The sequence below is a fragment of the Cervus elaphus genome, chromosome 26 (genome assembly GCF_910594005.1).
Source record: "Cervus elaphus chromosome 26, mCerEla1.1, whole genome shotgun sequence".
NCBI lineage: Eukaryota > Metazoa > Chordata > Mammalia > Artiodactyla > Cervidae > Cervus > Cervus elaphus.
In genome coordinates, this window is record NC_057840.1 from 42,576,333 (window position 1) to 42,599,563 (window position 23,231).

At 45.2% G+C, this 23,231-nt stretch overlaps 1 protein-coding gene across 2 annotated transcripts in view; it reads left to right on the forward strand.

The window, feature by feature from the left end:
• SLC22A1 (solute carrier family 22 member 1) overlaps window positions 1-7,477 on the forward strand; it is a 36,892-nt gene extending 29,415 nt beyond the window's left edge. Inside the window, exons 9-11 of one of the 2 annotated variants that reach the window (XM_043888554.1) lie at window positions 1,772-1,884; window positions 3,623-3,722; window positions 6,173-6,381. In XM_043888554.1, the coding sequence (XP_043744489.1) occupies window positions 1,772-1,884; window positions 3,623-3,722; window positions 6,173-6,281 (322 nt within the window). In that variant the 3' untranslated portion in view covers window positions 6,282-6,381. Of the gene's footprint in view, window positions 1-1,771; window positions 1,885-3,622; window positions 3,723-6,172 lie in introns of both variants that reach the window. The other variant, XM_043888556.1, reaches the window with a different exon arrangement.
• The last annotated feature ends 15,754 nt before the right edge of the window (window positions 7,478-23,231 follow it).

The window sequence follows — 23,231 nt, forward strand, 5'->3', positions numbered from 1 at the left end:
TCGACCCAAAGCTCAAGATTATTTACAGGAATACACTGGGGTGGCTATATTCATAAAGGACAGAATGATCAAAAACTACTGCCAGTGATAAAGAGGTCATTTCAAGTAGATGGTTTCCTCCCTAGTTTTCTTCGTCCTTCATTTCTTAATCTCCTCTCTTTATTCTTCCCTGTCCCTCTATGTGAAAGCAAAAACTCTAATCACACCAACCAGTTCTCCAAATCTCCAGAAAGTTGTTACAATCCAATTCTGACATTCAGTTCAGTTCAGTTCAGCCACTCAGTCATGTCTGACTCTTTGTGACCATGTGGACTGCAGCACGCCAGGCCTCCCTGTCCATCATCAACTCCCAGAGCTTGCTCAAACTCATGCCCATCAAGTTGGTGATGCCATCCAACCATCTCATCCTCTGTCATCCCCTTCTCCTGCTGCCTTCAATCTTTCCCAGCATCAGGGTCTTTTCCAATGAGTCAGTTCTTCACATCAAGTGGCCAAAGTATTGGAGCTTCAGCTTTATCATCAGTCTTTCCAATGAATATTCAGGACTGATTTCCTTTAGGATGAACTGGTTGGATCTCCTTGCTGTTCAAGGGTCTCTCAAGAGTCTTCTCCAACACCACAGTTCGAAAGTATCAATTCTTTGGTGCTCAGCTTTCTTTATAGTCCAACTCTCATATCCATACATGACTACTGGAAAAACCATAGTCTTGACTAGATGGACCTTTGTTGGCAAAGTAATGTCTCTGCTTTTTAATATGCTGTCTAGGTTGGTCATAGCTTTTCTTCCAAGGAGCAAGTATCTTTTACTTTCATGTCTGCAGACACCATCTGCAGTGATTTTAGAGCCCCCAAAATAAAGTCTGTCACTTTTTCCATTGTTTCCCCATCTATTTGCCATGAAGTTATGGGACTGAATGCCATTATTTTAGTTTTCTGAATGTTGAGTTTTAAGCCTGCTTTTTCACTCTCCTCTTTCACTTTCATCAAGAGACCCTTTAATTCTTCTTCGCTTTCTCCCATAAGGGTGGTGTCATCTGTGTATCTGAGGTTACTGATATTTCTCCCAGCAATCTTGAGTCCAGCTTTTGCTTCATCCAGCCCAGCATTTCACATGAAATTCTGACATTAACTACTCGGAATTAGCAACCTCCCTCCTAGAGTTCATTAATTTGCTATAAGGCTCACGGAACTCAGGGAAGCAGTTACACTTACTCATTTGTTATAGAGGTTATAAACAGGCAACCAGAGGAAGAGATTCACAGGGCAAGGCTAGCAGAGTCTAGCACAGGCACGTCTGTCCCCCTGGAGCTGGGATGTGCCATTCTGTTAGCACATTATATAGGTGCGGTTGATGAATTTGTCAGTGATTTTTTTAAATTAATTAATTTATTTTTGGTTGTGCTGGGTCTTCGTGGCTGTGCTTGGGCTTTCTCCAGTTGTGGTGAGCACGGGCTACTCTTCCTTCAGGACCACAGGCTCAGTAGTTGCAGCACGCGGGCTCAGTGGTTGTGGCATACGAGCTTAGTTGCTCCACAGCATGTGGAATCTTCCCGGACCAGGGATGGAACCCATGTCCCCTGCATTGGCAGGTGGATTTCTATCCACTCTGCCAACAGGGAAGCCCAGTCCTCAGAGATTAACCCCATCTCCAGCCCCTCTCCCCTCCCTGGAGGTTGGGGAATGGGCAGTGTAATTGCTTTAGCGTTAAGTTCACCATTTGGAAAATTGATTCACAGAAATGACATCTATTTTGGTCTCTGTATTTTACCAGGAACCTTGGCATGATGGTGTGTTCCTCCCTGTGTGATTTGGGTGGGGTTCTCACCCCATTCCTCGTCTTCAGGCTGATGGAGGTTTGGCAAGGCTCACCGCTCATTTTGTTTGGTAAGACTTCATTGCACATTTACCATTTCTTATTCACAGCCCAGTGTGAATAGTTGATAACTACTTGATGAGTGAATGGTATCCCGCAGTGAGTGTACAGAAGGGAAGGATGGTACCTGCTCTTTTCCTGTCTCCTGGCTCCTGTGTCTTGCTTCACGGGAAAGACAAGATGCCATTCTTATAACATGGCCCAGAGGTTTCTGTTCTGTGGCTCTGGAGTCCAATAATTCCTTCTACAGAATAGAACAGGAGAGCATTTTTGACATAGCCTCCTGGTTTCTGATGAATTTGACTCCTAACTTTGGTGAACTTAACATGCGATCACTAGAGGTTTGAAGATGCTAGGTTATCACTCCACTTCTGCTTCCAGGTCTTAACAGTTGACAATGGACACAAAGGGACAATGGGAATCCAAGTTCAGTACCTGGTTTGTTACTGGTTATGTTAGATTGGAGGAAGAGGAGGGAACTCCTCCGCTTCTCCCCAAGCCTGCCACTTAGCAGAGGGCAGATCGACGGCCCATGTGTGGCGAGCTGCCACGTCTGGGCCAGGTGAACCCATGAGGGTAGGGTGGAGTGGGAGTGGGTGAGCAGCAAGAGAGGCCCACACTGCCCACGTACACATCACCTAGGCGCCCTGTCGTATATGTGTAGTAGCTATCATATACACTGTAGGTTTATAAATGGGCATCCCGGGTGGCGCGGTGGTAAAGAATCTGCCTGCCAGTGCAGGAGATGCGGGTTCAATCCCTGGATTGGGAAGATCCCTCTGAGGAGGAAATGGAAACCCACTCCAGTATTCTTGCCTGGAAAATCCCATGGATAAAAGAGCCTGGAAGGCTGCAGTCCATGGAGCCACAAAGAGCCAGACATAACTGAGTGACTGAGCATGCGTGCATCGTTTATATCATACAATTATATATCATATTACATTATATCATATATATATACATATAATAAGGGCTTCCCAGGTGGTGCTAGCGGTAAGGAACCTGCCTGCCGATGTAGGAGACGTAAGAGACGCGGGTTTGATCCCTGGTTTGGGAAGATCCCTGGAGGAGAGTGTGGCAACCAATTCCAGTATTCTTACCTGGAGAATCCCATGGACCCAGGAGCCTTGTGGGCTACAGTCCCTGGAGTCTCAAAGCATCAGACATGACTGAAGTGACTTAGTGTGTGTGCACGCATACAGTTGCTACATATATACTTTACATATATAGTTACTAGTCAAAATTGAGTTTGCTATTGTTCCCAAGGTACCTGAACCAATAAATCCCCCTACTATTTAAACATCAGGTGCTTTAGAACTGTATTCTTAGGTACATGTACAATGAGGCTTTCTGGGTAGCTCAGCTGGTAAAGAATCCGCCTGCAATGCAGGAGACCTGGGTTGGATCCCTGGGTTGGAGGAGGGCATGGTAGGTAACTACTCCAGTATTCTTGCCTGGAGAAGTCCATGGACAGAGGAGCCTGGTGGGCTACAGTCCAAGGGATCGCAAAGAGTCGGACACGACTGAGCGACTAAGCACATTACAGGTGTACAAGGAGGGAAGTGTTTCCTTTTCTTACTCTGCCATTTCCCCGTTATCGTATCGCTTTTAATTTCCTAGACGTCCCTGACTTTTGGAAGTGGCCCTCACACATGTATTGCCTACACATCTCTTTAGTTAGCTGTCATCATCTGTAAATGGGGTTGGCCACGCTCTAACGGCTCCATGTTGAATCTGTCTTGTTTGAAGCGGCTTTGGGGCTGGTTGCCGGGGGAATGACACTGCTTCTTCCAGAGACCAAGGGGATCACTTTGCCAGAGACCATCGAGGATGCCGAGAACCTGCAGAGGTGAGCCCTGGCCACTGAGGGACCCAGGGGCCCATGTTAGACGTGCCCTCCCTGTTATGAGCACTCTCCATTTCCTGTCTCCTGGGAGAGCTTTACAGGTCTTGTTCAGCCTGTTATCACCCCCAGAGCTGCTACAGAGAGAAACACAACGCAGTGACTGTTGGCTAAAAAGGCAAGCAGGGAGAACAGGAGTGTACGTTTTCGGTTGACAGTCATCGGCTCTAAACCATGAGACACGAGGTTTTGTTTGTGATGCTATGCTGACCACGCGGAGCACCACGGCCCCTAGCTCACCCCAGAGTTGTTGGGAGCTATTTTTATATCAATCTTCTGTCTTTTTTGTGACTGTTGATTCAAATTCCTTAGTGACTTTCTTCACAAAGAAGGACTTAAAACTTTCACTCCTGTAACAGGGACAAGGGCTTCAGTGGAGTCTCGGGTCCTACCCTTAAAGCCATCAAACAGGAAAAGGAGAAAAAGTGTGATGATATAGTCATTACAGGCTTGGTTCTCTGGATTCCATGTGAGGACCCACATGTCCCTGGGAAGTAGAGAGAAGAGACTCTGGGGACTCATTAAGGCTTAGGTTCAGTCCAGGGGCAGCCACCTACTTGGCCATGTGACCTTGGGAATGTCATTGAACCCTCTAACCTTCATTTCCTTGCCTAAAAAATAGCCACAGTAATACTTAATTGAGAAGTCTGCTGTGAAAATTCAATGAGGTTAAGTAGGTGACAACGACTTATCCACTGCCTGGCACATAGTAGGTGTTCAACAAATCTTAGATTCTTGCCATTCTTCATGCACATTGTGTGATTTCCTCAGTGATTCTCAAATTTACTTTGCAGAGGAGTCACAAATGGAGCTTGCTAAAATGCAGATTCCTAGGCCCTTTAGGTTTTTGACTTCATAACTGAATGCGGGAACCTGATCTTTTAATGACAATCAATACCCGGCAGTGCACCTCGCTTTGAGAAATTCTTCATCTCTCAATACTGATAAGGGACACACACTCTATTTGAACTGTAAGCACATTTTGTCACATGTGTCGTAGACACAAACAGCTACACATTTGTCCTTGCTGAAAATATCTTCCTTTGGTCCCAAGGAGTAGGCACATATAGCTAAGGCTGACTACCTGATTTTGAAAAGTTTCGTTATAATTTGTTAATAGGCACTTGGTCGTCTTTTACGATGTTGTGTTTATCCCTTCACTCCATCATCAGAGCCCTTCCTGCCCTGCCAGGGGAGGCCAGGGCTTCTGCCTGGAGCTCTATGCCGCCATGGACACCCTCTCTTCTTGATAATGCCTTTCACTATGTATAATCCCCACTTATTTCATTATCTGTCTTCTCAGCTATATGAATTTCTTAAATAGAGAGAGCATTTCAATGACACCTTCTTGGGACTTCCCAGGTCGTCCAGTGGCTAAGACAGCATGCTCCCAAAACAGGGGGCCTGGGTTCAATCTCCAGTCAGGGAACTAGATTCCACATGCTGCAACTAAAAGATCCCACGTGCTGCAACAAAATCCCTTGTAGCCAAATCAATTGATCAGTTAAAAAATGACACCTTCTTCCCTACTTTCCAGGAAACAAGGTCAGGGAATGGGAGTGATGGGAACTCTGGCTAATAGATGGCTTGCAGTGCGTCAACTTCACTGAGTTTCAGATGCCGTCTCACCCCATCCTCTCAAAACATTGTGAGGCAGTTGTTGTCACTAGCACACCTACTCTATGGATAAAGGAAATCGTGAGAGATAGCCCCGAGCCCCAGCTTCAGAATGGAATGCTGACTCTCAGGTGAGGTTGTGAGACAGAACAGATGCTCTGTGGAAGGGTCGGCAAACCCTTTCTGTAAAGGACCAAGGAGTAAATATTTCCAGCTTCGGGGACGTTCCATCTTTGTCACCAGGTTCTGCCCTTTCAGAATGAAAGCAGTCACAGTTCATAAATGAACGGGCATGGCTGGGTTCCAGCACAACTTTATTTATGGACGTTGACATTGAGAGTTCATCTACTCTTCAAGTGTCAAGAAATAATATTTTACATTTGACTTTCAAAAACTATGTAAAAATCTAAGAAACCATACTTAGTGCACAGGCTGTAGTGAAACAGGCGGAGAACCAGAACCGACCACCTGAGGTCTCTGCTGACCCTGTTCTTCTTCATCACCTGCTGTGTATGTTCTCACCTTCTCTTTTGAGATTTATTCCCAGGTGAAACTTTGCAACAGATTCTTAAAATGCCATTATTGATTTTAACTTAAAAACTAAAAAGAGGTTTTTATTTCTTTGGCTGCATCAGATCTATAGTTGTGGCAGGCAGGATCTAGTTCCCTGACCAGGGATCGAACCTGGGGCCGCCTGCTTTGGGAGTGCGGAATCTTAGCCACCGGACCACCAGGGAAGTTCCTATTGTAACTTAAATTTTTCTTTTTGGTTGCTGCAGGAAAGCAAAACCCAAAGAAAACAAGATTTACCTTCAGGTTCAAACATCAGAACTCAACGCACAGGCACCCGAGAGAGATGCTTCGCAGGGGACCGCGTGGCAGAAATGAGGACCGAGTTCTCACCTGGAGAGATGTTCAGAAGCCCTGAGCTCTTCCTCCCACCCGCCTGCCCTCAAACCAATACCAGTTCTAAAGAGTGCTAACTGTGCTTTGTTCTATTTTGTTTTCTTGAAGTCTCTCAAAGCTCTGGCTGTCTTTTATCTGCTTATCTTCTCTAGTGAGAGCTGTTGGTGGTTAGCAGGTACTTACTTATCGAAAGTATTTTGAAAGCCCAGTAGCACTTAAATACTCTTAGACCAGAGGCGTCCGTCATTGGTTTCCTAAAATAAGAATTGTTTTATTCACTCTCTGTAAGAAAACGTCTTTGTAGGCATCATGTTGGCAAAAGTATTTTAGCACGTAGGCTCCTTGGAGGACTACTGGTTTATGAACATGGTGACTCTTCCAGCCAACTCTACCCTAAGCATGCTTATACACCTGTGATGGCACAAAACCGGCTCCTTATTCCAAGACCAGAAGGTCTATAAGACTTTTGGGGGGAAGAGTTTCTGTGACCCGCATTTTAGGAATGCTTTATTCTATTTCACTCTTGCTTTTAGTTCTTATTGGTGATTCTAGAAGATGAAGTCATTTGCGAACAATGGAATATCACAGTGAACCTATCAGAAAGAAGAGTTCAGCTTACTTCTTTTTATAATTTTTAAAAGACATTTTTTTACTTCACTGACTGGCGTGTGGGATCTTAGTTCCCTGACCACAGATTGAACACATGTCCCCTGTATTGGAAGCGTGGAGTCAACCCACTGGACCACCGGGGAAGTCCCAAGTTCAATTTACTCTGAGTTAGTAGTAACTGGCTCAAGTTCTAGTTCAAGAAGTGATTTCGTTCCTGGAGAACACAGAAAGTTTATTCATTTTAAAAGTTCTTTACTCGTGAGACAAACCACAAATGAGGACCCTTCAGAACACACTGTGGGAGAAAAGATTCTAATGCAAATTGGAGGCGTGATCAAAGACATGTGGTTGTATTATAAACACTTCTGGCCAGATTGGCTAACCCAAGGGATGGCCTCGCGGACTTGAGATGTCAGGATTTCGTTCTGGGCAGCATCTGATCTTCCTTTGAGAGTGGACATGGGCTAATTGGAAACCTGAAACTCTGCTGTTGGTAAAAGAACAAAAACAAAAAAATCAGCTAGATTTGAATTTTTAAAATTGTAAATAAATAAATAACCAAAACAAAACCACATCTGGGCCCATGGAGGGGACCATTTCAGCTCCATTTCAGCTTCTCCCAAGCAAAGCCCTGATTCTGAGTCTTCTCTTTCTGACTGTCACAGTTAGACTCTTTATTTACTGGTAGCAAATACATTAATTGCAGGCTTTGAATCCATTTTTCAAATGTGTATTAAAAAATACCCTCTCTGATTTTTCTTAGAATCTTGGGCAAAACTTCTGAAGAAGGCTTTAGACACAGAGGATGCTGTTGTTTTTCAGTTGCTAAGTTGTGTCTAACTCCCTGCAACCTCATGGACTGCAGCACACCAGACTTCCCTGTCCTTTACTACCTCCCGGTGCTTGCTCAAACTCATGTCCATTGAGTCGATGATGCCATCCAACCATGTCATCCTCTGTCGTCCCCTTCTCCTCCTGCCTTCAATCTTTCCCAGCATCAGGGTCTTTTCCAATGAGTCAGCTCTTTGCCTCAGGTGGTCAAAGTATTGGAGCTGGGTCATTGTTAACAATAACAGTAAAACCTCTGATTTTCCTTCTGCTCAGAAGCCATGTCTGGACAAAGCAGACACGTGGTTCTGAGAGAGAAGCAGGCCACCCTTGAACATCACAAGGGTTTGGATCAGAGTGAAGCCTGTCTGAACCATGAAGGAGTGCTTCTCTGCCGACCCGGGAGCAGCTTCTCCAGGGCACAGGATGAAAACCATGCGTCAGGAGGGGACACTGGGCTCCTGACTCCTGGCTGTGGCTACAACAGAGCCAGAGGCAGCCCTGTTGGGGTCAGGGGGTGGGGCACAGAAGGCACGCGAACACTTGGAGCGCCTGGGAGGTGTGACTCAGGCCTCAGGACGCAGGCAGCTCCTGGAAAGGGCGTGGCAGCCATGCATCCCCAGGCCTCCTCCCCGGAAGAAGTCCTGTTCCTTCAGCATGCATCTACTGAGCACCTGTTGTATGCATGCCTCTGTCATCTTGACCTCTTAGAGAACCAGAAGGCAGCTATAGATGTGCTGGGACCAGTGTCCACACAGGGACTCACAGTAGAAATGACACCTTTGTGAGGTCATTTCAGTCATCCTGTTGGATGTGGCGGAGCAGCACAGCCAACCTCAAAGGAAGCGGAGGGATGTGAGGGTCTCAACGACCGCTCCCCAGTCCTGCCCCGATGTTTCCTGTAGTGTCTAGAACCCCACGTTTAGAGATTTCTCCCTGCAGATCTTGAAAGTTAACCCCTAATGGCTGAGAGCTAAGCCCTGATGGTTGAGAGCTAACCCCTGATGAGACAGAGGAAGCAATGAGGGTGGGGCTGCCTGCCTGGTCGGACCCAGTGAGGACAGGCGGGCGGGGACAGTGCCTATAGAGGGCGGGTGACTGCAGGACAGGAAGCGTGCTCCCTGGGACACAGCGTAGCCCTAAAGCGGCAACGTTATGTCACAGAAGGTGACCCAACCCTGGAATGAGCCGAGTGTGACTCCCACGCCTCCTCCACCATCTGCTGATTTTATGGCCTCGTCCTAGCTCCAGGCCACCTGATCTCCACATCTGCATGGCCTAGGGGACCCTCTGAGCTCCAAATGGAGAAACCGCTGAGCCATCCAACACGGGAGTCCCTGCACCAGTTGCTAAGGGCAACCTGTCCTATTGTCCACCCCATTATATCTCCTCCCTGCAGGTGAAGTTTCAAAGTCTGATATTTTAAGATGTCGGTGGAGCTCCCTGGGGGCGCGTTAGTCTAATGCAGTGGTTTAAATGTGCCTGTAACTGAAATCTCCCAAATATCTGAAGCTTAAACAAGCTAAAATTTCTTTCTCACATTGAAGAAGCTCGAGGCTGTCTGTCTGGTGCTGGCTGATGGCTTGGGGACTGGTTCTGGCACTACCATCTCATTGCTCTTCTGGACAGGGCTTCCCAGGCCCCAGGTGGCTGCTGGGGCACTCCCATTGTACTCACACGCACTGCAAGGGATGGGGCACAGCAGGGAGGTCACTTCCTGGAAGAACGAGGACTTCAGATAGAAGCTAAGTCCGAGAAACACAAGATGGCATTTCCCACACATTTGAATTTCGTGGCCTGAGAACTCGTGAAGTGATGCCATACACATCAGTCTGCAAGTTAACATTCTTCCGTTACAGGCCACGTGGGTCTGATTCTTTGTAATGACTGTACAGTGATGCATTGAGCAAGAGAATTGATTCAGCCATTTCTGTTCCTAGAATTTGGTCCCCTTCACTGGAAATCAAATGATAGTGCTTTTTTTGTTGTTGTTCTTGGCTCTCCTGCCCCATCCTGCTTTGCCACCTTCTCTCTGACTGTCCTTGGAGTGGCCGGCGGGCCATCAGGACTGCAACCCGGCACCACTTCCTGACCAGGCCTTCCCTCCTGGACAGTTCACGATCTAGTCCTGACCTTTCAAGCATTTTGTGAGCTAAACACATTTTTCTTGCTGATCCAAATTCTGTTTGACTCACCTTACCAATTCATTTTGTTCTCTCTGTCTTTCTCAAACATTTCACATGCCATATTATGTTACATATAAAAATCACCCCAAACATACAAGACTGTGTGTAAAATTTCTTAGTAGGTACATTTTCCAAAATTCTCCAAGTGAGGCTTCAACAGTGCATGAGCCGAGAACTTCCAGATGTTCAAGCTGGATTTAGAAAAGGCAGAGGAACCAGAGATCAAATTGCCAACATCTGTTGGATCATAGAAAAAGCAAAAGTATTTCAGAAAACAACTACTTCTGCTTTATTGACTACACCAAAGCCTTTGACTGTGCAGATCATAACAAACTGGAAAATTCTTAAAGAGATGGGAATACCAAACCATCTTACCTGCCTCCTGAAAAATCTGTATGCAGGTCAAGAAGCAACAGTTAGAACCAGACATGGAACAACAGACTGGTTCCAAACTGGGAAAGGAGTACATCAAGGCTGTATATTGCCACCTTGCTTATTTAATTTATATGCTGGACTGGATGAAGCACAAGCTGGAATCAAGATTGCCAGGAGAAATATCAATAGCCTCAGATATGCAGAATATACCACCCTTATGGGAGAAAGCAAAGCAAAGAGCCTCTTGATGAAAGTGAAAGAGGAGGGTGAAAAAGCAGGCTTAAAACTCAACATTCAGAAAACTAAGATCGTGGCATCCGGTCCCATCACTTCATGGCAAATAGATGGGGAAACAATGGAAACAGTGACAGACTTTATTTTCTTGGGCTCTAAAATCACTGCAGATGGTGACTGCAGCCATGAAATTAGAAGATGCTTGCTCCTTGGAAGAAAAGCTATGACCAACCTAGATAGCATATTAAAAAGCAGAGACATTACTTCGCCAACAAAGGTCCATCTAGTCAAAGCTGTGGTTTTTCCAGTGGTCATGTATGGGTGTGAGAGTTGGACCATAAAGAAAGCTGAGCTCTGAATTTATGGTTTTCAACTGTGGGGTTGGAGAAGAGTCTTGAGAGTCCCTTGGACTGCAAGGAGATCCAACCAGTCAATCCTAAAGGAAATCAGTCCTGAATATTCATTGGAAAGACTGATGATAAAGCTGAAGCTCCAATACTTTGGCCACCTGATGTGAAGAACTGACTCATTGGAAAAGACCCTGATGCTGGGAAAGATTGAAAGCAGGAGGAGAAGGGGACGACAGAGGATGAGATGATTGGATGGCATCACCAATTTGGTGGAAATGAGTTTGAGTAAGTTCCAGGTGTAGGTGATGGACAGGGAGGCCAGGTGTGCTGCAGTCCATGGGGTCTCAAAGAGCTGGACATGACTGACCAACCGAACTGAACTGACATTTTTCCAAACATCTCAGTTAAAAATTTTGCGCTGTCTTAGTTAAATAAGTCCCTTCCCACTAGATACTATATTGTTGTTCTTGTTTAGTCCCTAAGTCTTATCTGACTCTTTTGTGATCCCAAGGACTGTAGTCCACCAGGTTCCTCTGTCCATGAGATTCTCCAGGCAAGAATACTGAAGTGGGTTGCCATTTCCTCCTTCAGGGGATCTTCCTGACCCAGGGATTGAACCTGTGACTCCTGCATTGGCAGGCAGATTCTTTACTGCTGAGCCGCCAGGAAAGCTCACTAGGTACTATACTTACCTCTCAAATGCAAGCAAACGTGTTGTGACCTTCTTCCCTTCCAGGGATGTGGAGGGAGGCTGCTGTCCCCTTGGGAAGTGACCTTGTAGATCCCAGGAACCACGTGGCCTTTTCTTTAGCAGATATGCATCCCTAGGTCCTTTTGGGAATGAAAGGTGAGTTGGGAAGGTGATAAGAAAACAAAGAGATGGCTAACCTGTAACTTGTAAAACTGGAAGCTCAAAGCTGCCTTCTAGGTTAACAATGGAAGGACAAAGGGCATCTTTAGAAGAAGGGAAGAAAGTTAGAACAAAGATGTGGAGTATAGGGCACATCTGAGCACGTGAGCCCCGCAGAGGTCAGGCAGTTCCCACATCCCACCCACCACCTTCCTAACTTGCCAAGAGAGAAACATGGACACAAAAGATGGCCTTGTGTCCTTCAGCTCATTCTCAGTTATGACAATAACAGGATGAGGTCTGTCGTGTGCCTCCTCTCATCCCAACCACAACATCCTCCATCATTTTCCCCCAACAGCCTGAGAACATAAAGGATCACGGTTGCCAAGTGGCCCGGAAGGTGCACACTGCCTGCTTTTCACCACCCTGGCTGCTGATGTCAGGTGGAGTCTCTCCTGACTCCAGGCGAGTATCATGGGGGTATTTCAAGTGCTAAGGAGCAGCTGAGATGAGAACTTGGTGATACATGGGACTTTCTTTAAGTCTGATTCTAGTTTTGTTTCCGCGTATTCCTGGAAGGAGGGTCTGGGCTTTTAGAGATCACACCTGTTCATTCAGTTAGCCTCGTTCAGAGAAACCTCAGTGTTCATCTGTTAAGGGAGCCACTAACTGAAACTGCCCACCCTGGCCGGGCACCATAGTAAACCACTTACATGAGTTATCTTAAACAGGAGGTCCTGGTGAGGAAAGTGGAACTAACAAGCGACCACCAACTGGAAGGATTCGGGAAGAGTCAAAAGGAGACACCAGTCCAAATGTCCTACCAACCTCCCAGAATCCAACCCTCTGGAATCCATCTTGGTGCCACCAGGAAGGACCCTGAGTCAGAACGATTGGCCAGAGACAACCCGGAAGCTAATCCCATCACCATAAAACCCGGCTGTGAGTCACATAGTAGTGCAGTCCTCCTGGGTTCCCTCCCCCTCCTGCTCTCTGCTCAGGCGCCCCTTTCCAATGACGTCTTTTGTTTTGTCGGCATATGTGTCTCCTCAGACAATTCATTTCTGAATGTTAGACAAGAGCTCACTCTCAAGCCCTGGAAGGGGTCCTCCTGGGAGGATTTCAGGCCCTTCAGCCTCCATCTCTGCGACTTCTCCTCCAAGTGCTGACATCCCCTCTGACGCCAGACACCGGTGTCCGTGACCCACCCTTTGCAAATTACTGTCCAACCCAAAACTCCTGACCTCTCTCTATCTGTTCAGAGAATGTTTGGTTTTTATCTGCTCTGTTATCATAGTCCCAGACATTAATATTAGTGATAAAATCTAGAATTGTTTGTCATTAAAAACCAAAGCAATATTGTAAAGCAATTATCCTTCAATTAAACATAAATAATTAAAAAAGAAAAAAAAACCCCGAAGACTCACAAGGAAAAATCAGGATAATTCATTGCACCAAAAAAAAAAAAAAAAAAAAACCCATATAACATTAGAAAGGCAAAAAAAAAATAAAGTGTTCTTTAAACATTTGCTAGTTGATCTATGAACGGGAAGCTTTTGTGGCCTAATCTTAGTCTCAGTCCAAATTTGAACTTTTGACTAGATGTCTTCAAAATATTTGTAATATCACTCAGAGCTGAGGCTCCCTCTGAGGCTGAAGCTGCTCTGCCTGCTGTCAAAACCCATCGACTCACCTCGTGTGCACGCGAGGCACCCAGATTTTAGTCTCCCATACAGTTTGTCTAAAAGAAATTAAGATCCCAGGAAGAGCTGCTGTGGCTAGACCTAGAGACAAGGAAACTCCAAAGTTCAAAAGTGGGAGGAAACGTTTTTGCCAAACAACAAAGACTGTCAGAGATGATTAAGGTCGTGTTCAAAAGACAAAGATGCCTACAGTATGGAGGGCTCCTCGTGGCCCAGCAGGGACAATTTCAACATCATAAAATTATAGTAATTATAGTCTGTTGGAATAAGCTGAGACTATAAAAAGAGTCACAAGTCCATGATAATACTTAAAAGGAACACATAGGAATTGTGCCAATGAAAAAGCACACATCCTTGCCTAATAAAGTTTAGAAGGCATTCTATTAATTGTTCAACACAAATCATATGAGTGTGCTACTCAAGGTTAGATTAACACCAAAGTTAACAACCATAAATAAGAAACAGATGTAGAAGGAAAGAAAGCACGCTTAAAATATATAATGTCTATGATTTGATTGTTTTATTTCATTTTTTAATATTAATTCTTCTGAACCATGATCATAGTGAAAGTTTGCAGCTGTGAGCCATGAATGACAGCAGGATTCATGGCTTCCAGAGGAGAGGAACTCAGTTTGGAGCCAGAGATGAGGCTTGGTCACTCGGAGCATTTGCATAGCAGAGTTTTATTAAAGTATAAAAAGAGATAGAGAAAGCTTCTGACATAGACATCGGAAAGGGACAGAAAGAGTGAGGGTGTTTCATACCAGTTAGCAAGCTGCTAATCAGATAAAAGAAACACCTCAAGACTGAAAGGGTCGCACCAGGCCCCTCTCCCACAACGTCTATTTTGACATAGATTGGCACAAGGGGAGTCATCCCCAGCCGTAAAACAATGACATGACTCTTGAAGAAAGGCAGATTTCCAAACAAATACAGTTTCATTAACATAGTTTAAGAAAACATTTCCATGAGTAAGACGTACTGGTTTGCTGAGACTTGATCAGTTCAAGGTTAGGGAAAAAGATTAGTTTTAAGCAGAACTGGTTTGAAGAAAGGCAGATTCCAAAGCAAATCAGTTCAGTTCAGTTCTGTCACTCAGTCCTGTCTGACTCTTTGCGACCCCATGGACTGCAGCACACCAGGCCTCCCTGTCCATCACCTACACTTAGAGCTTACTCAAACTCATGTCCATCAAGTCAGTGATGCCATCCAACCGACTCATCCTGTCATCCCCTTCTCCTCCCACCTTCAATCTTTCCCAGGGTCTTTTCCAGTGAGTCAGTTTTTCGCATCAGATGGACAAGTATTGGAATTTCAGCTTCAGCATCAGTCCTTCCAAGGAACACCCAGGACTGATCTCCTTTAGGATGGACTGGTTGGAACTCCTTGCAGTCCAAGGGACTCTCAAGAGTCTTCCCCAACACCACAGTTCAAAAGCATCAATTCTTCTGTGCTCAGCTTTCTTTAGAGTCCAACTGTCATATCCATACATGACCACTGGAAAAACCATAACCTTGACTAGATGGACCTTTGTTGACAAAGTAATGTCTCTACTTTTTAATGTGCTGTCTAGGTTGGTCATAACTTTCCTTCCAAGGAGTAAGTGTCTTTTAATTTCATGGTTGCAATCAACATCTGCAGTGATTTTGGAGCCCACAAAAATAAAGTCTGACACTGTTTCCCCATCTATTTGTCATGAAGTGATGGGACTGGATGCCATGATCTTAGTTTTCTGAATGTTGAGCTTTAAGCCAACTTTTTCACTCTCCTTTTTCACTTTCATCAAGAGGCTTTTTAGTTCCTCTTCATTTTCTGCCATAAGGGTGGTGTCATCTGCATATCTGAAGTTACTGATATTTCTCCCAGCAATCTAGATTTCAGCTTGTGTTTCTTCCAGCTCAGCATTTCTCATGATGTACTCTGCATATAAGTTAAATAAGCAGGGTGACAATATACAGCCTTGACATACTCCTTTTCCTATTTGGAACCAGTCTGTTGTTCCATGTCCAGGTCTAACTGCTGCTTCCTGACCTGCATACAGGTTTCTCAAGAGGCAGGTCAGGTGGTCTGGCATTCCCATCTCTTTCAGAATTTTCCAGTTTATTGTGATCCACACAGTCAAAGGCTTTGGCATAGTCAATAAAGCAGAAATAGATGTTTTCCTGGAACTCTCTTGCTTTTTCAATGATCCAGCTGATGTTGGAAATTTGATCTCTTGTTCCTCTGCCTTTTCTAAAACCAGCTTGAACATCTGGAAGTTCACGGTTCACGTATTGCTGAAGCCTGGCTTGGAGAATTTTGAGCATTACTTTGCTAGTGTGTGAGATGAGTGCAATTGTGCGATAGTTTGAGCATTCTTTGGGATTGCCTTTCTTTGGGATTGGAATGAAAACTGACCTTTTCCAGTCCTGTGGCCATTGCTGAGTTTTCCAAATTTGCTGGCATATTGAGTGCAGCACTTTCACAGCAACATCTTTTAGGTTTGAAATAGCTCAACTGGAATTCCATCACCTCCACTACCCTTGTTCCTAGTGATGCTTCCTAAGACCCACTTGACTTCGCATTCCAGGATGCCTGGCTCTAGGTGAGTGATGACACCATTGTGATTATCTGGGTCATGAAGAGATGTTTTTGTATAGTTCTTCTGTGTATTCTTGCCACCTCTTCTTAATATCTTCTGCTTCTGTTAGGTCCACACCATTTCTGTCCTTTATTGTGCTCATCTTTGCATGAAATGTTCCCTTGGTATCTCTAATTTTCTTGAAGAGATCTCTAGTCTTTCACATTCTATTGTTTTCCTCTATTTCTTTGCACTGATGGCTGAGGAAAGCTTTCTTATCTCTCCTTGCTATTCTTTGGAACTCTACATTCAAATGGGTATATCTTTCCTTTTCTCCTTTGCTTTTGGCTTCTCTTCTTCTCACAGCTATTTGTAAGTCCTCCTCAGAAAGCCATTTTGCTTTTTGCATTTCTTTTTCTTGGGGCTGGTCTTACTCCCTGTCTCCTGTACAATGTCATGAGCTTCCGTCCATAGTTCATCAGGCTCTCTGTCTATCAGATCTAGTCCCTTAAATCTATTTCTCACTTCCAGTGTATAATCCTAAGGGATTTGGTTTAGGTCATACCTGAATGGTCTAGTGGTTTTCCCTACTTTCTTCAGTTTAAGTCTGAATTTGGCAATAAGGAGTTCATGATCTGAGCCACAGTCAGCTCCTGGTCTTGTTTTTGCTGACTGTATAGAACTTCTCCATCTTTGGCTGCAAAGAATATAATCAGTCTGATTTCAGTGTTGGCCATCTGGTGATGTCCATGTGTAGTCTTCTCTTGTGTTGTTGGAAGAGGGTGTTTGCTATGTCCAGTGCATTCTCTTAGCAAAACTCTATTAGCCTTTGCCCCGCTGCATTCTGTACTCCAAGGCCAAATTTGCCTGTTACTCCAGGTGTTTCTTGACTTCCTACTTTTGCATTCCAGTCCCCATAATGAAAAGGACATCTTTTTTGGGTGTTAGTTCTAAAAGTTCTTGTAGGTCTTCATAGAACTGCTCAACTTCAGCTTCTTCAGTGTTACTTGTTGGGGCATAGAGTTGGATTACCATAATAATGAATGGGATGCCTTGGAAACAAATAGAGATCTATGTATCTGAGGTTATTGATATTTCTCCCAGCAGTCTTGATTCCAGCTTGTGCTTCATCCAGCCCAGCATTTCTCATGATGTACTCTGCATATAAGTTAAATAAGCAGGGTGACAATACACAGCCTTGACATACTCCTTTCCCAATTTGGAACCAGTCTGTTCTCCCATGTCCTGTTCTAATTGTTGTTTCTTGACCTGCATACAGGTTTCTCAGAAGGCAAGTAAGGTGATCTGATATTTCCATTTCTTTAAGAATTTTCCACAGGCTGTTGTGATCCACATAGTCAAAGGCTTTAGTGTAGTCAATGAAGCAGAAGTAGATGTTTTTCTGGAACTCTCTTGCTTTTTCTATGATCCAACAAATGTTGACAATTTGATCTCTAGTTCCTCTGCCATTGCTAAATTCAGCTTGAACATCAGGAAGTTCTCAGTTCATGTAACTGTTGAAGCCTGACTTGGAGAATTTTGAGCATTATTTTGCTAGCGGATGAGATGAGTGCAATTGTGCGGTAGTTTGAACATTCTTTGGCATTGCCTTTCTTTGGGATTGGAATGAAAACTGACCTTTTCCAGTCCAGTGGCCACTGCTGAGTTTTCCAAATTTGCTGACATATTGAGTGCAACACTTTCAAAGCACCATATTTTAGGATTTGAAATAGCTCAGCTGGAACTCCATCACCTCCATTAGCTTTGTTTGTAGTAATGCTTCCTAAGACCCACTTGACTTTGCACTCCAGGATGTCTGACTCTAGGTGAGTGATCACACCATCGTGATTATCTGGGTCATAAAGATCTTTTTTGTATAGTCTTCTGGGTGTCCTTGCCCCCTCTTCTTAATGTCTTCTGCTTCTGTTAGGTCCATAATGTTTCTGTCCTTTATTGTGCTCATCTTTGCATGAAATGTTCCCTTGGTATCTCTAATTTTCTTGAAGAGATCTCTTGTCTTTCCCATTGTATTGTTTTCCTATATTTCTTTGCACTGATCACTTCCAAAGCAAATACATAGTTTCATTAACATGGCTTAAGAAAAACATTTCCATAAGAAAACTGCACTGGTTAGCTCAAGGTTTGAGAAAAATTAAGTTCAGGTGGAACCAGGTGTCATCATGACAAAGCAGGAATAGAAAAGAAAAAAGAAATGCCTGCCACTTGCAGTTCATTTCCTCCTGTCACTTGGGGACCCCTAGCCTTCCCGACTGTTAACCCTCTCAGTAGTATATCTCTTCTTTTATTATTTATTTTTTAAAATTTAGTTTATTTATTTTTTGGCTGCGCTGGGTCTTCGTTGCTGCTGTTGGACTTTCTCTAGTTGTGGTGAGAAATGGGCTTCTCATTTTGGTGGTTTCTCTTGTTGCAGAGCATGGGCTCTAGGCTTCAGTAGTTATGACACTCAGGCTTAGTTGCTACTCAGCATGTGGAATCTTCCCAGATCAGGGTTCAAACCCATGTTCCCTCTGTTGACAGGTGGACTTTTAACCACTGGATCACCAGAGAAGTCTGGTTTGATCATTTTAAATAGAAACATGTTGGTCATCCAGAATTAAACTCATCTGGAAGTGAAAGTATTAGTCGCTCCATCGTGTCCGGCGTTTTGTGACCCCATGGACTGTGGCCAGCCAGGCTCCTCCATCCATGGACACCAGGCCAGAGTACTGGAGTGAGTTGCCATTCCCTTCTCCAGGGGATTGTCCCAACTCAGGGATCAAATCCGGGGCAGTGCAGGCAGAATCTTTACCGTCTGAGTCACCAGGGAAACCCCGAAAATCAGGGAAGGCGACCCCCAAACCCTTCCTTTCCCAGCGAATATTTCACCCCTTCATTTGTAGCCCCTCAGAACTGGCTTGCTAAAGAAACCCCTGCTCTCCCTCTAAGAGTGTATTCTTGCTTAAATAAACTCTCACTTAACTTTCTTAACCTCCCTGCTTCCTTTCTGAATTCTTTCACGATGAAGAACGAACCTTACAATCCACCAGAAGCAGCTTCAGGCTTCCCCTGAGTCCCACAGACAGCAGAGGAGTGCTTTGCTCAGGATGGAATGGGGGGTGTGGGGTGGGGGGTCCTGGGAGTGTGGAAAGAGAAAGTGGGGTGGGGAGCCCTCCCCTCATGGCAAAGGTGTGGGGATGCCCAGAGTTATTGGGTCAAGACAAAGACCTTCCATTTCAATCACACCAAAGGTACCTCTCGAGTAGGGAGGCAGCCCATTTTCACCCATTTTGGTAAAAAAAAAAATTCTATATGTGAAAAATCCCCCCCATCTCAAACCCCAAAAAGGCCAGAGGCCAACTCCAAGACACAAACTAAGGATTCCATGCCGAAGTGTTACTATTCCTAATATACAAAAGGCTCTTACCTGTTAATAAGGAAAAGCAGACGATTTCGAAGAGAAAATGGGCGAAGGGCAAAAATAGTCACGTCACAGCTAAAAGAAAATTGCCAAGAAATTTGAAAACATGTTCAACCTCACTGCTCAAAGAAGCGCAGGTGAAACAGCTTTGAGGTGTGATCTTTGGCGGATTCACTCGGCAAGACTCCGTGCCAGTGGCGCGTGCGTGTGTGGGTGTGAGAGCGTGTGAGTGAGGAGTGCAGCTGTGGGTGGGGACGAAGGCACAGAGAAGCAGGCTCTCCTATGGTGTGTCGGTGCAAGTAATTTCTAACACCTTCTGAAGGACAGTTTGATACTTGCAGCAGAAGTCTTTAAATGTGCGTCACATGGCTAGTAAACAGAGCAGTCCGTCTCAGCACTAGGTCAGCCCTTACCCACTCGGCTCTTGCCTCATCAGTTGCAGACGCAAAGTAGCATCAGTAGAGACAAGTCAGACCTCTCTCTCAAGGCCTTCCTCACTCCTCTCTGACGCTGTCTTCCCTCTTCGTCTTCTGCTGTCTATTCACATTTGCCTAGTGTGATCTATTGGAGAACCCTGTTTAATCGGTTTCATGGGACTTCCTTTCATTCCGGACATTTGCTCTTAATGAATCCCCCCTTCTCTGGATGCTTTAGAAAGAATGGCTCACTAGTTGAACTTGGCCAAGTTCTCTGCAGCCATGTTTGAAAGGAGAGGGAGGGAATCGCTTCTTTAGACTTTCTCCTTTGTCCTCTCGTTAATTACCATGCCCACCACACTTGGCAGTCTCTTGCCTTCCAAAGAGAGAAAACCGTGGCTTTAAGATGTGTTTGAGTTGAGACAGTGATGTGTCATTGTCTGACCCTGGACGGTCACGTCCAACAGACAGCTAGGCATGGCTTTGGAGGAGTCCCTTGAACAGCACCAGGGGCTGCTCTCCTTTGAAGACCCAGGAATAGGTGTTTTCCTGGCCTCCCAACTCAGCATGTCTCGGAGAAGAAAACAACCTACGTTGCCAGCTGTGGGAAAACATTGTGTGATAAGGGGGTTAAACAGAGCCTGAGAGAGGGGGTGGAACTTCGGGACTTTCTCCCCATTGAGGGTCCCACCAGGAGACAGGAAGCCCGGGGCAGGGATGCGGGGATGTGGGAACACTTCCTGGGTGGGAGCGGCCTCTCAGATCAGAATCAGCCAACATGCTAGTTAGCTGTGATGGCTGAGGCTCAGAGTCTAAATGGTCATTCAGGATAGGGAGTTAGAAAAAGAACCACAGGATAATCTCAAAGTAAGAAAAATGAAGATGAAGATAGAAGCAGAAAGTAATAAAATACAAAACAAAGATGAAAGTAGAGACTGAAATTAACTGTACTTCAGTAACATTTTAAAAATATATTAAAAAAAGTTGATATCATTAAAATAAGACCACAGGCCCCAAATGGAGTCTCTTGTACTACATCAGGCTACCAAACCAGGGCTTAATACCTAACTTAACTGAAGCTTCAGACTCCCCCAGAAATACAGCCTTAACCTGTCGGTCAGATACTTTCCAGTCAGCACCTTCTCCATCCCCAGAAGGAAGGTGAGGTGGTCCACCTAAAAGACCCCTTTTCCCCCGAAGAAAGATGACCTGAATCTGAGACAATTTTGTTTCCATGTTTACACCTTCCTTGTCCTGCCTTTGGGGCTTCAAAGGTGGCTCAGTGGTAAAGAATCTGCCAACGCAGGAGACGTGGGTTCCATCCCTGGGTCGGGAAGACCCCCTGGAAAAGGAAATGGCAACCTACTCTAGTATTGTTGCCTGGAGAATCTCATGGACACAGGAGCCTGGCAGGCTACAGTCCATGAGGTTGCAAAAGGGTTGTACATGACTTAGCCAATGAGCACACACGCACTCTCTCACGTCCATCCTATCTTTAGAAAATTTCCCTTTCTGCCACCCTTTGAAGCTTCCTTCCACACAATGCTGCCCGAAGCCTGAATAGTTCAATAAAGTCAATTGGATCTTTAAAATGTACTCAGTGGAATTTTTCTTTTTTAACAGGATGCATACACTCAATTGTGTGTGTGTGTATGTGTGTGTGTTGTACATTAGAAACAAGGAAATCAGAGAGACAAAATGTGGAATAGTTGTTACCTTTGGTGTGATGGAGGCTGGACCAGGAATGAATTCAGAAAAGAAATCTTTATCAGTGACCCATCTATCACGTGTATTTTTATAGGCACCATATCCTGCCTAACACATGTTTTTAAAAACAAAAATACATGCATTGCAGAAAATTGAGGAAATGCCAAAGTTATGAAGAAGAAAATGTAAAACTACCCTTCCTCTCCATCTTAATGTTATTTCTCTTTGAACCATTTTGGATGAAAGTGTTTCTAAAAAGTCTTTTATTTTTTCTTTCTTTCTGAAAGAGTGCTTGAGAATCCTTGAACCTGTTTCTGTGATTTCTGGTTGCTTTGTGGACAAAAATGCCTGTGTGATGCTCTAGGCACTGATGGCCTCAGGACCTCTGAACCTGCTCCCAGAAGTGTCCCCAGGCTGTCGAGCATGTGCAGTTAGTGTCTAGTGTGATTGTTTTGGGATAAATCTCATTGCTATGCTCTTCTTAAATGCCCCTTTAGCCTCTGGCTCCATAGCTAATAGTCACTCTTTTTCTTTTCTCCCTAAATCTCTCTCATCTGCCCGCTTCTCTTGGCTCCATACCTCCTGCTGCCCATCCCGTCTCTCCCTGCCCAGCTCTCTGCCCACAAGGTCAAGGTTGAGCACCCCTGGCCACTCTGCCTGCCTCTCCACCTCCTGCCCACGCTGAACCTCAGCCTCTCAGAGTATTGTCCCCAAGCCCCAAATTGTCCTCAGGGTTTTCTCCTTTGTCTGTGAACTCCTAGAACTGTACTAAGTATTGGCTCCCCAGGGAGACTTGTCCTCGCTCAAGACGCAAGGCCAGCTTGACTTTGGGAATCTGGGCACTTCCCTCCTGGTTCCCAGGCTCGCTCCACATTGCACTATCATCACTAGGGTATTTCCCCCATCCAACTGCAGCGTCAAAGCCCACATCCATCTTGTTCATCTTGTCCTGTTGATCAGCATTCCCGCGTAGAGGAGACCCTCACACTTTTTACCGTGGTTAGTAGTCTGAGGTTGTTTCTCTAGTCATGAGGGACACCCCAGACAGGGTCCTGCTTACAGCACCCATTGTTGTGTTTGAACTGGGCCCCTGTGGGGTTGTGAGCTCGGGGGGGCTCAGGCACTGGGTGGCCTCTACTCCCCCTGTGGTTTCTGACCCTAGTATTTCTGCCTGATGGGAAAATCATCACCAAACATCTGCTTTGGGGGTAAAATACCTGTAACATTCCATAAGATTTCCTGGGGATGACAGATGGCTTAGAAAATGTGCAAGCCAGATATGAATATGGACCTCTACAGAGTTCTTCCTCCTGTCAAAATCTGAAGATGATAAACATTTTTGTCACTGGCAGTAAAATCTCAATGAGAAATGCTGGTTACCAGAACACTCATGCTAAGCAGCTTCAGTTGTGTCTGACTCTGCGAATCTATGGACCGTAGCCTGCCAGGCTCCTCTGTCCATGGGATTCTCCAGGCAAGAGCACTGGAGTGGTTTGCTATGTCTCCCTCCAGGGGATCTTCCCAACCCAGGGTTCGAACCTGCATTTCTTATGTCTCTTGCATTGGCAGGCAGGTTCTTTATCACTAGCACCACCTGGGAAGCCCACAGGAAACCCTCAGCATGTCTAAATGGAGATGTCTGGAGCTGGGAAGAGTGTTCTGGGCTGGAGTCTCTGACCTGGGAATCCAAGCCAGC